Source organism: Cladophialophora psammophila (assembly GCF_000585535.1).
Source record: "Cladophialophora psammophila CBS 110553 chromosome Unknown aczJe-supercont1.15, whole genome shotgun sequence".
Taxonomy (NCBI): domain Eukaryota; kingdom Fungi; phylum Ascomycota; class Eurotiomycetes; order Chaetothyriales; family Herpotrichiellaceae; genus Cladophialophora; species Cladophialophora psammophila.
In genome coordinates, this window is record NW_006912936.1 from 815537 (window position 1) to 828601 (window position 13065).

The 13065-nt window shown below is 53.6% G+C and overlaps 4 protein-coding genes across 4 annotated transcripts; 3 read left to right on the top strand and 1 right to left on the bottom strand.

Annotated features, from left to right (window-relative positions):
- Positions 1 to 348: 348 nt before the first annotated feature.
- A1O5_09224 (uncharacterized protein) lies at positions 349 to 2045 on the top strand (the record flags this gene model as incomplete). Its single annotated transcript, XM_007749803.1, has 3 exons — positions 349 to 835; positions 896 to 979; positions 1033 to 2045. The coding sequence occupies 3 exons, from the start codon at positions 349 to 351 to the stop codon at positions 2043 to 2045; spliced, it is 1584 nt and encodes a 527-aa protein (XP_007747993.1).
- A 1740-nt stretch (positions 2046 to 3785) lies between these two features.
- A1O5_09225 (uncharacterized protein) lies at positions 3786 to 5505 on the top strand (the record flags this gene model as incomplete). Its single annotated transcript, XM_007749804.1, has 5 exons — positions 3786 to 3915; positions 3977 to 4188; positions 4246 to 4363; positions 4420 to 4903; positions 4962 to 5505. 5 exons carry the CDS (start codon positions 3786 to 3788, stop codon positions 5503 to 5505), a joined length of 1488 nt encoding a protein of 495 aa, XP_007747994.1.
- A 1495-nt stretch (positions 5506 to 7000) lies between these two features.
- Positions 7001 to 11748, top strand: A1O5_09226 (ATPase; the record flags this gene model as incomplete). The annotated part of the gene is made up of 2 exons (XM_007749805.1): positions 7001 to 7052; positions 7106 to 11748. The coding sequence occupies 2 exons, from the start codon at positions 7001 to 7003 to the stop codon at positions 11746 to 11748; spliced, it is 4695 nt and encodes a 1564-aa protein (XP_007747995.1).
- Positions 11749 to 11907: 159 nt separating this feature from the next.
- Positions 11908 to 12905, bottom strand: A1O5_09227 (uncharacterized protein; the record flags this gene model as incomplete). The annotated part of the gene is made up of 2 exons (XM_007749806.1): positions 11908 to 12581; positions 12716 to 12905. The coding sequence occupies 2 exons, from the start codon at positions 12903 to 12905 to the stop codon at positions 11908 to 11910; spliced, it is 864 nt and encodes a 287-aa protein (XP_007747996.1).
- Positions 12906 to 13065: the final 160 nt, after the last annotated feature.

Below are 13065 nucleotides of genomic sequence, written 5' to 3' on the forward strand. Positions count from 1 at the left end.
CTGTCCTTCGTTAACACTCTTCTCAGCTCTCTGGTTGGGCTTCTGGCACCCAATCTGCCTGAGAATTTCCAAATCCGTCCTTGCAGTTTGGCCCTAATTGTCTCTACCTTCGACATTCTTCCGCGAGCAGATCTTCATGGGCTTGCCATATCGTTCCCGCCAATGACCTCCCAGCCCCTGCCGCTGGATAATGGCTTGCCCACTGTATCCAAACGGCATCCGGTAGTCGTGCAAATTCAAGAGCTTTCCCTATGCCTGTCAAGGAGAGACAGATGCGACGAACTCGCTCATGGCGTTGTAGGGATTTTTGGAAAGTCTGAAGACGGTCTCAGGGATGGTTCAAGATCCATGTTGGACGGACTAGGGCTGAAGAGACCCTACAGTGATAGTGGACAAGAACAGAAACAAACCTCACGCCCCAAGCCACGGAGGAGATCGTCGTCACTAGGATCGCTGGAAGGTATCAACATGGGGCTTGAAGACTGCTTCGGTCGGAGAGAGCAACCAGCGAGGATCTATAAAACTAGAAGTTCCGATGCCGCCGGCCCGTTTATCGCAAGAGTGGAAAAACAGAGGCATGAAGGAATCCATCAGGATATGGTCAGAAATCGCCCGGCGTTCTCAGATATGACTGCCGCTCCCGCCAAACTTCCGGGACCGTTGCCCACCCACGGCTGGTTCCATCCTTCACAGTTCCTCGGACAGGTCCTCAACGGGCCTTGTGGGATTGTACCGCCCCTCACTCCTCCAGAAGACATTGACTCTTTCAAATGGGAGACTCCGGCACAGACAGACGCTAGTGGAGGTGTTCAGACTGCATCAAACGTTGACCAAGGTAGTTCACAAAGCCAGAGACAAAGTCAACATCGCACTAGCTCCACATCCCGTCCATCAGAGATACGACTACCAGAACCATCAAATATGGCACGAGACGAATCAAGCAGATCAAACTGGCTCGAACGCGTCAGCCAGCATCTCGGTAAGATCCTACTCGGCCCAAACAATCACTATCTACTGACTGTGAATGCGTAGTTTCTTCGTTTGGCGACTCAACCAGCCAACACCAGATTCAAATGGTTGTTCAAGCGTTACCGTCTCAACCAAGGTCGACGGACACGATGCCAATCTACAACAGAGTCGTGGAAGACGTCCAAAACCATTTCACATCCCCACCATATATCACAATCACGCATGCGTACTCTCAAGCAATCAGCATTGACGAAGTTCCAGCCTCACCTCCAGCGACACCAAACACCAACCATCCGAGTGACGACTACTTCCAGGATCACACTGTCTTCATCCATGCCGCCGCTGTTCCGGCTTACCACTCCCAGACGACGGCGCACAGCACGGTTGGTCCACGTCCATCGAGTATTATCGCGGCTCCCAGCAGTATACAGATCTCGATTCTAGAGCGGTATATTCCGCCTACGACGTCCCGGGAAATAGAGGACTTCTTCACGCTGAGCAGGCGGTCGTATTTGGCAGACAGACTGCTTGAATTGTCGTCGAATGATGGCTCTTTGCTCCTGGTCTATCCGACCAAGCAGGGGGGACAAACATTCGCAAACCGATACGTCGGACCGGTCATCGAACCTTTTCTGCGACAGTTTATTCTTTTGAACAACCTTTACACCGATATTGCGATCCAATTAGGCAGAATGGCAGCGGTCTCTAGTATGAAGAGCTTCGAGGAGATGCAAACCCTCCTAGCGGCGATGTGCGAGGCACTCGGTCAGCGAGCGCCTTCCCGAGGGCTACCGAGTCGATACCAGATAGTCCACGCTGAAACGGCCGAGGTGGTACTAGACCGCGCCCTGTGGAGAGAGTGGTACATTGAACAAGAGCAGCCCCGCCTACGACAGAACTTGGTGGACTATCACAAGGGGGGTGGTCGTATGCCAGCTAGAAGTGGACGGATTGAAGTGACGCCTGGTATGCTCGCAAGAGAAGTCGTCGATGGGATCCGACAAAGTCGGGAAAACGCGGGCAATGTTGGTGTGGAGGTTGCCGTGTTTGTCGTTCGACGCACGACCGTTGTGTAATGTTGTTTGCTGGACAGGAAACTGCATTGTTTACGGCACGGCTGGCGGCTGGGGTATACAACAAGGCAGTGCAATTGATCAAGCAAGGCGTTGCGGGCTGACAATAAAATGAGGCTTTCGGGCGCGGGCGCTTTTTGGGAGCCACAGGACAATGAATGAGCAATGAGATACCCAGCGGACTGTGCAATTCTAATGAAGACTGTCGATGCACATGAACAAAGACATGCTCATTGGCAACAGTGCACTCAGTACAGAGTACTTGTTCAGCCGGACATGGTTCACTCAGGGCGACGTGATTCTCGCTGACCGCCACCATTGTCCTTGACCGAGACTGACGTCTACGGCGTTTTCCTCCACCAAGGTCAAGAGCAGTCACTATCAAAATTAGCAACGCTATGCTACTGTATGTTCGGATGACGGGCGTGTGCCGTCAAGCGAAATTGTTCGTGTTTCAGAAATCTTATCGCACAGTCCAAGACCAAGATAAGTCGTACAAGGGGTTCCCGATAGAAATAGCTTCGAGAAAAGGAGACGCTCAAAGCCAAGGTAGGAATGGGGGCATCTTGGGCATCCTAGGCATCTCGGTGTTTCATGCCTACTCACTGGGTACTAGTCAAGAGCCAGGAACGAGGGTTTGAGAGGGGGATGGGGGGCAGCCAACCAACCAAGCTTTTACTCGTAGGCATGCCGGACAAACCCTCCGGGGGTGCTAGGGCGGCCTTGCACCTATAAGGACATGTACCTAGGTAACAGTGGCTGCAGGCGCTGGCTCCTCGCTACAGTTCCCTATCTCGACCACTTGTGAAAGCTCGGTAGAGACGTGGGCGAGCAGATAAAGGGCTGGCGGACAATCTTGCATCCTTGCCATTCATCCTCCACCCACCCACACCTCTCAGCCTCCAGCCACCTCGCCACCTTGAAGCCCGCGTTATCGATTCGGCGACATGGGTTAGTATGTACCAGGATATCGATGCACGAATGCACGAAACTTGTCCATCTCCCTCCACGCTATAACCCAATCGTTATCGCGTCTTCCAACTTTCCTGTGCCCTGAGCTTGCCATTGATTAGGTTCGGGGCAGCTTGCAGCGGGAGGTGACCTTGGATTTTAGAGCCCGTCGCAGGTGTTTGCAGGATCAATCGCATTTTCGTGGCCAACTGGATGCGGGATGCGCAACTGGTGGCGGTGGTAGCGGCTGAATTGGACCATGTTGAAGCTCTCCTCGAATTTCACCACTGCAATATTGAACCTCTTCCCTTCATTGTCTCCTTCGCTACTTGTTCGTCCTTGCCATTGTCGCTGCTGGCGTCACCGATGATGTTTGATGGCTGTCGCTCTTGACTGACCTGTTGTCTCCTCCCTCGTTTGGTCCTTGGTCGCTGTCGCGCCTGCTCTGTGAAGAGCACTGCGCCTGCCCATCGCTATTTGCTCGAGCGTTGCTGCTGCGCCTGCGGCTCGTCTCTCTTTGTCTTCACCCTAACTTCATTCACAGGCGGCAGAGTCACTCAAATCCATTGCCTTGGGAACGAGGTCTTTCTCTTCTTTCGCACATATTTATTTGTCACTGCTGATGGTTGTTTTATGTCCGACCTCTGACGCAGCCTGCCACTTGACCACAACTGCTGTCACTTGTGAGCGATTGAAACTCGAAGATTTTCAATTCCCAGAAGTGTTTTGACATCGATATTGCACTTAATATCACCTCTCTTCAACCAAGACTCGGGAACGCTGAACGAGACCATGAGTGCTCAACCAGCCTTGATCCTCCTGGTCCTTGCGGCCATCTGCACCACCATAAATGCCATTCCCACTATCTCAGCCGTCGGTTCCAAGTTCTTCACGAGCGACGGCAACCAATTCTTCATCAAAGGTATGTCCGAACCCTCCTGAGAGCTCCTCCCTATGTGGGCTGACCGGACTGGTCTGCGCAGGTGTGGCCTACCAGCTCGTCGAAGATGACCCTCTCGTGAACACCACCCAATGCAAACTGGATGCCGCGCTCATGCAGCAGTTGGGCGCCAACACAATTCGTGTGTACCACGTGGACGCCACTGCAGATCATTCAGGTTGCATGAACGCTTTCGCTGATGTTGGGATCTATCTGTTTGTGGATATGGACAGCTTCAAAACATACATCCGATACGTACGGGCGGTGACAATGACCCATGGCAAGAGACGAGGGCAGCTGACACTTGGCCAGGAATCTGACTCGTCGTGGACCGCGAACAAATCGGCGTCGTATCGAGCTGTTATGGACAACTTCCAACAATACGACAACACCGCCGGCTTTTTCGTGGGCAACGAGGTGCTCAATGTTTGTATGTGGCAGATCACTTGCACTTGGGGCCAAGGAAACCTACTAATGACCCAACAGTGGCTGATTCTGGAGCTGCCCCTTATCTTCTCTCTGCCGCCGTCGACCTCAAGAGCTACCGAGACGCCAAAGGCTACCGCAAGATTCCCATCGGCTATTCGGCGACAGACACTGCCGTGCTTCGACCTATGCTTCAGGACTACTTGGTGTGCCGTCCTAACGTGACCGAACGCCTCGATTTCTATGCATTGAACAGCTACGAATGGTGCGGGTCGACTCCTGATTTTCAAACTTCTGGATACATTGGGTTGCAAGCGCTTGCCGAGAATTATCCGGTCCCCATCTTCTTTTCAGAGGATGGTTGCAATACCGTGCCACCACGAACATTCGACGATCAAGCTGCAATCTTTGGTCCGCAGATGGTTGACACCTGGTCTGGGGCCATTATCTACGAGTGGATTCAGGAAATGAACGCTTACGGACTCGTCTCATATGGTCCGCCGGTCGGACCAGACGTCAACGTGGGGTCGACCATCGTGCAAGGGTAGATGATGGCTGACAAACTACGAGTTACATGCGCGGGAGCACTGACCGAGTTACAGATTCACCCGTCAAGGAGTCCCGACTCCGGTGTCGCCGGACTTCAGTAACCTCCAACAACAATGGATGACGCTGAATCCCACCGGCGTGAGTTCAGCTCAGTACGCGGCGACGGTCAAGACCACTCCACCGACTTGCCCAAGTTCTACCGCCGGAGGATGGACAGTGGACCCTAGCGCGCCTCTCCCCACGATCGGAGTTGGAGCCGTTTCAGCAGGTATGCCAAGCGGCGTGCCGAAGGGCAGCATTACAGTGGCCTCTTCTGCCGCCGGGACCCCTTCTCCTTCTACTTTGCTTTCTGTTCTCACTTCTTCCACGTTGCTGTCCGCGTCGACTTCGCAGACCAGTAGTACTTACAGCTCGACAGTCACCCCGTCGATCAGCTCGAAGGCCAGCAGCACTACATCCGGGGGCGCCAGCTCGGCGACCTCAGAAGGAGCTGCTGGCAGAACCGTTTCCGGACCTCCATCGTCCAAGGATGCTGGGATTATCGGCATGGCACTTGCGTTGGTGACCGTGGGCGCCGGTGTGATGGTATGGCTGTGAAGGCAGGAAGGGGTGTATCAAACCAGGACGCGGCTAACTGTACGAGTCACGAAAAAAACATAATTGGTGGGTTTTCGATTGGTAAAGACAATCAAGAATTGCGTGAAAGTTGAAGGTAGACGATACGCAAGTATGCTTACGTGACTGCAATAAGGAAACAGAAATAGATTTAATGGTAATCCAAGGGTGAGGCCCTGAGATGGAGTCCAGCGTCAACCGCCTTTCGTTTCTGTTGTTTTCGATCGGCAGCGGAAGTTCACATCATGGTCCGACGCTGGAAGCTGATTGATGGCCTTCTCGATCTTCTGCATAACCGAGTCGCCTCGCGGTATCATTCGTCAACACCGCCGCCTGGCGCCCGAAATAGCGTACCCAACAGTAGGAAAAGCATATCCCATATAGGCAGCTCTGTGCTGGCCTGCGGTGCACTCACCGTTTTCTCAGAGCTCTCCGGCTATGACGGCACGTTTCCCACGCGTTGTCAGCCAACTGGAAGGACGTGAGATATGGCCAGACAGAAGCAAGGACGATAATGGTGATGAGATCCCGGGGGGAGGGTGTAAAGAGTAAGCTATTGTGGTTCCCTCATGCACATAATTATTATTATTTTTTTTCTCCTACCCACGTAGATATCTGCCCGAAAAGTTCGGCCGAAGTACACGAGTCATGCAGGAGCGACAGGTGGATTCGGCGAGTGGCAGATGTCAGATGCGAGGCCAATGGAGGCGCACGCTTGAAGCTGACACGAGTCGTGAAATCGAAAAGACAAGAAAAATGATTAAGTCCGGAAAATCATCCGGGACCCACTGGCGAACTCGCTAAGTCTACGTTCACTGACCTCAGCACGTATTTTTCGTCTCGCTTTCCAGCTTGAATGCCATCACACCGAAAAAAAGGGTCTGCGTGTTGATGGTGGATTTGCCCCTCGTGTCTCCCCCAGTCTCTGTTTCCCGCCCTCCCAGCCCAACAGAACCAACTACACGGCGCCAGCCGTGCAATGATGTGATTCGGACGGAGCAGCCATCCCTCCATCGCCATGCCATCCCTTTCTTTTGCTCCCAACCCGCTCCAGGCTTATAAATCCATTCTTCTCCACGTGCCTGGCGGCTTTGTTGAAGTCCGCAATGTCCGGCGTTTGGCTTGTCGTCGGATTGGCACTCGTCATCATTGGTACAGTAGTAACCTTGCGGTGTAGGGCGAAAGGCCTATTGTCGCCGTGTATCTCCATTCGTTCGCTTCTTTCTGTTTCCTCCTTCAATATCTTCACCCCCTAGCCCTTCCAAGAAATTGACCATACGCCGCCTTCTCCTCGTCTCTTCGGTTCAAGCTTCATTTTCTAGGACACTACCGGGAAAACTGGCCGACCTGCCGGACACTTATAAATCTCTTAATTTGAGAGCTGCCCGACCCGCAACGGGGACGAGAGTGCTCTGGATATTGACCTCCCACTAGACAACCTCATATCTCCAAGGACTCAGGACGACAGTGAGGCAACATGTTCAACCAGCACAGCGGAGAGATGTTTCGACGGCGGTACGGCCAGGAACGTGAGTTCTTCTTCAACAACACCCTCTATTCACCCCAAAACTGACCAGCCTAGCACCTCTCACGAACTTGCACAATGTCGCTTTGCCCGGACAACTCTCGCAGGATACAAGTGCAGTGCCATCCCTTCATGGATCTGGAGAGCCGTCAAGAAGCCAGAGCCAGGAGCGAGACGGAACCTGGGGTGAGCGAGATGTCGGAGGGCCTGTCAACCGTCAGGAGGCCATGGCAGAGTTCGAGGAAATTAGGCGGGAGATCTCCAAAATCAGCCTGCAACGTACCGCAACTCGCGAATCTGGTGCCGAAAAGGTCAGAACCTGGCTCTCCCGAGGTCGGTCGCGGCCTTCGGTGGCTCGGACCACGACAACAGCTTCAAGAGCCAGCAGTGTGGCCACCGATACAACTTGGGATAAAGAGACTGGTCCCGAGCCGGTCGAGGAGGATGACCTGGATCTAGGCGCTTTCCTCAAGGACGGTCACTTCGAAAAACGGACCGAGGCAGGCGAGTCGGCCAAGAAGGTCGGGGTGCTGTTCAGGAATCTTACCGTCAAGGGAGTGGGTGCTCAAGCCACCTTCACAAAAACTCTGCCAGAGGCCATCATTGGCACATTTGGACCCGATCTATATCACCTCGTGACCGGATTCATCCCTACACTTGAGTTTGGCAAATCGCCTCCGACAAGGGATCTGATCCACGATTTTACGGGCAGTGTCCGCGATGGCGAGATGATGCTCGTGCTTGGTCGTCCCGGATCGGGCTGTTCGACCTTTCTCAAGGTTATTGCCAACCAACGGGAGAGCTTTGCTGGCGTGGAAGGCCTTGTCACTTACGGTGGTATCTCCGCCGAAGAACAAAAGAGGAGCTACCGAGGCGAAATCAACTACAATCCAGAAGACGACCAACATCTCCCCAGCCTGACTGTGTGGCAGACTCTCAAATTTGCATTGATGAACAAGACCAAGAAACATGATGCTAGCACCATCCCAATCATTATCGATGCGCTTCTGAAGATGTTTGGTATCTCCCACACGAGAGACACGTTGGTGGGAAACGAGTATGTGCGAGGTGTTTCCGGGGGTGAGCGAAAACGAGTCGGTATCGCCGAAACCTTGGCAACAAAGTCAACTGTGGTCTGTTGGGACAATTCGACGCGCGGTCTGGATGCCTCAACCGCTTTGGACTACGCAAAATCGCTCCGCGTCATGACTGACATTTCAAATCGAACGACCATCGTCACTCTCTACCAGGCAGGTGAGGGGATTTATGAACTTATGGATAAGGTCTTGGTCATTGAAGCGGGCCGTATGATCTACCAGGGCCCGGCGAACCAAGCACGACAGTATTTCATTGATTTGGGGTTCCATGCACCCGACCGGCAAACCACGGCCGACTTCCTAACCTCAGTAGGAGACCCGAACGAGCGCCAGTTCCGAGAGGGCATGGAAGCTTCAACACCTAAAACTGCACAAGAGCTAGAGGCTGCATACCGCAAATCGGACATTTATAAACGAGTGCTTGCGGAGGTCGAACGCTATGAGATTGAGATGGAGGCTTCTGACCGTTCAGATGCCAGGCAGTTCCAAGCAGCCGTCCAGGAACAGAAGAGCAACAGTAAGCTCATCTCAACACGTTCCAGCTATACTGTCTCGTTTTGGCGTCAAGTCATGGCGTGCACACTTCGTGAGTTCTGGCTTTTTTGGGGCGACAAGTCGACTCTGTACACTAAGGCCTTTATCATCATTTCGAACGCTCTCATCGTCGGTTCTCTGTTCTATGGCGAAAGCCTCGATACCAGCGGCGCCTTTTCTCGAGGTGGCGCTCTCTTCTTCTCTATTCTGTTCCTTGGCTGGCTCCAGATGACTGAGCTAGTAAGGGCGGTCAGTGGCCGAGTGGTGATTTCACGGCATCGCGACTATGCATTCTATCGACCCAGTGCGGTGGTCATCGCCAGAGTCGTCCTAGATCTGCCGGTTCTCGCCGTCCAGGCTGTCGTCTTCATCATTGTTCTCTACTTCATGGCCAATCTCGACGTCGACGCTGGCAAATTTTTCATCAACCTTCTTTTCGTGTATCTCAGCACGATCTGCATAACCGCGCTTTATCGCATGTTTGCGGCGTTAAGCCCGACCATCGACGACGCGGTCAGATTTTCTGGTATCGCACTCAATCTCTTGGTCATCTTTGTCGGTTATACAATTCCGAAGACTACATTGACGGGCGACGTGATTTGGTTCGGTTGGCTGTTCTACATTAATCCGGTGTCATACTCATACGAAGCAGTGTTAACGAACGAGTTCCATGGTCGATTGATGGACTGCTCTCCTTCAAACTTGATACCGCGCGGCCCCTACGCCCAACCGGGCTACCAAGGGTGTTCGCTTCCTGGAGCGACTATGGGCAGCACCAAAGTCAGCGGTGACGCCTATTTCCAAACTTCGTTCGGCTACTCGCGGTCACACCTCTGGCGAAACTTCGGTGTGGTCATCGCCTTCACGGTTCTCTACATACTCATCACAGCTTTCGCTTCTGAGATCTTTTCATTTGCTGGAGGCGGAGGTGGTGCGTTGGTCTTCAAGAAGACTCGCAAGGCGAAGAAGATGGTCGGCGAGAAGACGAAACATACAGATGAAGAAAAGGTCGTGACGCCCGCGGAGCCCAGCTCAAGTGGTACCTCAGAAATTCTGAAGGAGGAGAAGGACGCGATCGTGGGCGGCATCGCCAAAAGTAAGAGTGTCTTCACGTGGGAGAATGTCGAGTATGAAGTCCCATACCAAGGTGGGAAGAGAAAATTGCTCAACGGAGTTAATGGATATGTCAAACCTGGAATTATGATCGCCCTCATGGGTGCTTCCGGAGCTGGCAAGACGACACTGCTCAACACCCTCTCGCAGCGACAAACGACGGGCACTGTTTCTGGGGACATGCTTGTTGACGGACGCCCTCTTGGAATAGAATTCCAGCGCGGGACTGGTTTCTGCGAACAAATGGACTTGCACGACGAAGCCGCCACTATTCGAGAAGCTCTTGAGTTCTCGGCGATATTGAGACAAGATCGGAACGTGCCGAAGCAGGAGAAGCTTGACTATGTCAACAACATCATTGATTTGCTGGAGCTCCACGACATTGAGGATGCCATCATTGGTTCGCTGGGTGTGGAACAGCGTAAGAGACTGACTATCGGTGTCGAGTTGGCTGCAAAGCCCGAGTTGCTTCTTTTCCTGGACGAGCCGACCAGTGGTCTGGATTCTCAATCCGCCTTCTCGATCGTACGTTTCTTGAAGAAGCTCTCTCAAGCCGGCCAGGCAATTATCTGCACGATTCACCAGCCCTCGTCGATGCTGATCCAGCAATTCGACATGGTCTTGGCACTCAATCCCGGAGGCAACCCCTTCTACTTTGGTCCCATTGGAGAGAACGGCTCGGCTGTGATTGAATACTTTGCGAAACGAGGCACTCAGTGTCCACCCAACAAGAATGTGGCTGAGTTTATTCTCGAGACTGCTGCGAAAGGAGGGAAGAGAAGAGCGGACGGAAAGCGGGTCAACTGGAACAGAGAATGGCTCGAATCCGAGGAAAACGCGTCCATGCTCAAGGAGATCCAACGCCTGAAGGAAGAACGATCCAAGGAGCAGCCAGCAAAGGGAGTAAAGGAACAGCGCGCCTTTGCCGCCTCTGTACCTCTACAGACGTACGAGCTCACGAAGCGCACATTCCGTTCATACTGGCGCGACCCATCGTATCTGTATGCGAAGCTCTTCGTCAGCGTGATCATTGGCATCTTCAACGGCTTCACATTTTACAACCTCACCGACTCGGTGGCATCGCTGCAAGAACGGTTCTTCACTTCCTTCCTCATTATCGTCATCCCACCCACGGTCGTAAACGGCGTGGTCCCCAAATTCTACCAAAGCCGCGCATTGTGGGAGGCCAGGGAATACCCATCGCGGATCTACGGGTGGTTCGCATTCTGTACGGCACAGGTTGTCGCCGAGATTCCCACGGCCATCGTTAGCTCCGTCATTTACTGGCTGTTGTGGTACTATCCGACCGGGCTCCCACGCGATAGTGAGACGGCGGGGTACATGTTCCTGATGACCATGTTGTTCTACTTCTTCATGTCATCCTGGGGCCAGTGGATATGTGCGTTTGCGCCGTCCTTTACGGTGATTTCGAACACCCTCCCTTTTTTCTTCGTTATGGTCTCTATCTTCAACGGTATCGTGAGGCCCTACAGCCAGTTACCGGTGTTCTGGCGGTATTGGATGTACTATGTCAACCCGTCCACGTGGTGGCTGCGCGGCGTGCTCGCAGCAACGCTGAAAGACCTGACGGTCCGCTGCGCACAGGGCGAGTCGACACTGTACAATGCCCCGCCGGGTCAGACCTGCCAGTCCTACACTCAGCCGTTCATCAACTCCTCCGGGATGGGCTATGTGAGTACTCTGGCCAACGGGACCTGTGCGTACTGCCCGTATGCGAGCGGAAGGGAATACCTCTCCACATTGAACACCAAGCCGGACGAGCAGTGGCGCGACTTTGGCATCTTCTTGGTCTTTGTGTGCTCGAATTGGCTGTTGGTCTATTTCTTCATCTGGAGCGTGCGGGTCAAAAAGTGGAGTTTCGGTATGCGCTATGTCTTCGGGATGGCTGAGAGGCTGACTGACGGGGCCAAAGGGTTGGTGACGAGGAAGAGATAAAGGAAAGGGAGAAGAGAGCAGACATGTGACGCCCTCGATCGATGTACCCAGTACTTGTTAGGATATACCAAGTAGTCCGTTCTTTGTCTTTTCGTTTTTGGGCAGCGACTAGAGACATACTTAGTAAATGTCAGGAGCTACGAGCTTAGCCTAGCGAAGCTACCAGAACGTGCCCGTCAGCTCTTCCGGGCTCAACTCAAAGGGCGCAGTGCTGAGCCACGAGAAATCGATCGTGTCGTCGAATATCAGATCCGGCAGTGCGGCGCCGCACTCGACATTTCCATCTCTGTCTCCGTCTACTTGTCTTTGAGCTTGAGCTTGAGCTGGTACCGGGATTTGTGCTGTTGCATTTGCCAGGTCGGCATCGAGCTGAAAGGCGAACAAATTGCCACAACTGCCGACGCCGACGTCGCCGGGAGCGGCGCTTAGCTGTCGGCAATGCTGCTGCATCTGCAGTTGCTGTTGTCGATATTTATCCTGATGCTGGTCCCGAGCCTCCACCGCTGACGCCGTCGAGGACGAGGACGAACAACCTACCCCTAGCCCTACCATCACGTTTGACTCTTGCACTTGCCCCTGCTGCTGCTCCTGTGCCATGGCCGCAGCACGACCGCCGGCGCCGGCGCCGGCGGTCGTGGATGGAAGCCAATGCCTGGGCGCAAAGTTCCGCGCAGCCAACTCCAAAAGCCTGACGCATTTCACAGCCGTGCGGCGCATGGTCTGGTAATGTCCTAAAATGGTCAGGCATTTGGTCCAGGATGCCTTGAGCCCTGGGTCCAGATCGGGCCGCCGGTGGCGGTGGATGAGGAGCGTCATGCCGCAGTTGTACAGGTCTGTCGCATACACGACCATAGGTATGACGGTTAGAAAATGCTGAGCGGGGGTCGTGTGGATGATTTGGAATAGGGTTACGGTTTGGGAAAGAAAGAAAAGAGCGCAGCTTGGATGCATATATGTAATCACTTACAAAAGATCGTGTACCACGACTCCGGCATCGTGTCGTTGCGCGTGTGGTACGCCAGGTCGAGCAGGTCGATCAGCTCGATGGTCGCGTTGATGCACATTTCCGACGTCTTGTCCAGCAGCGTGCGCCGCAACGCCGCGTCGACGGTTCTTCTTCTCACCTCCTCCTCTAGCGGCGGTCTCTGCTCCTCCATTATTGCATCTGTGGTGGTGCCATTGGTGCTGCTGTAGTTGGTATGTGTGCCTGATTTGTGCAGCAGGAACGGTCGGCTTGCCAGGATGTACGCGTAGAGGTTTCTATAAGTTGCTCACTATGGATCAGCCCAAGCCGAGCACACGTACAGAGTATTATAT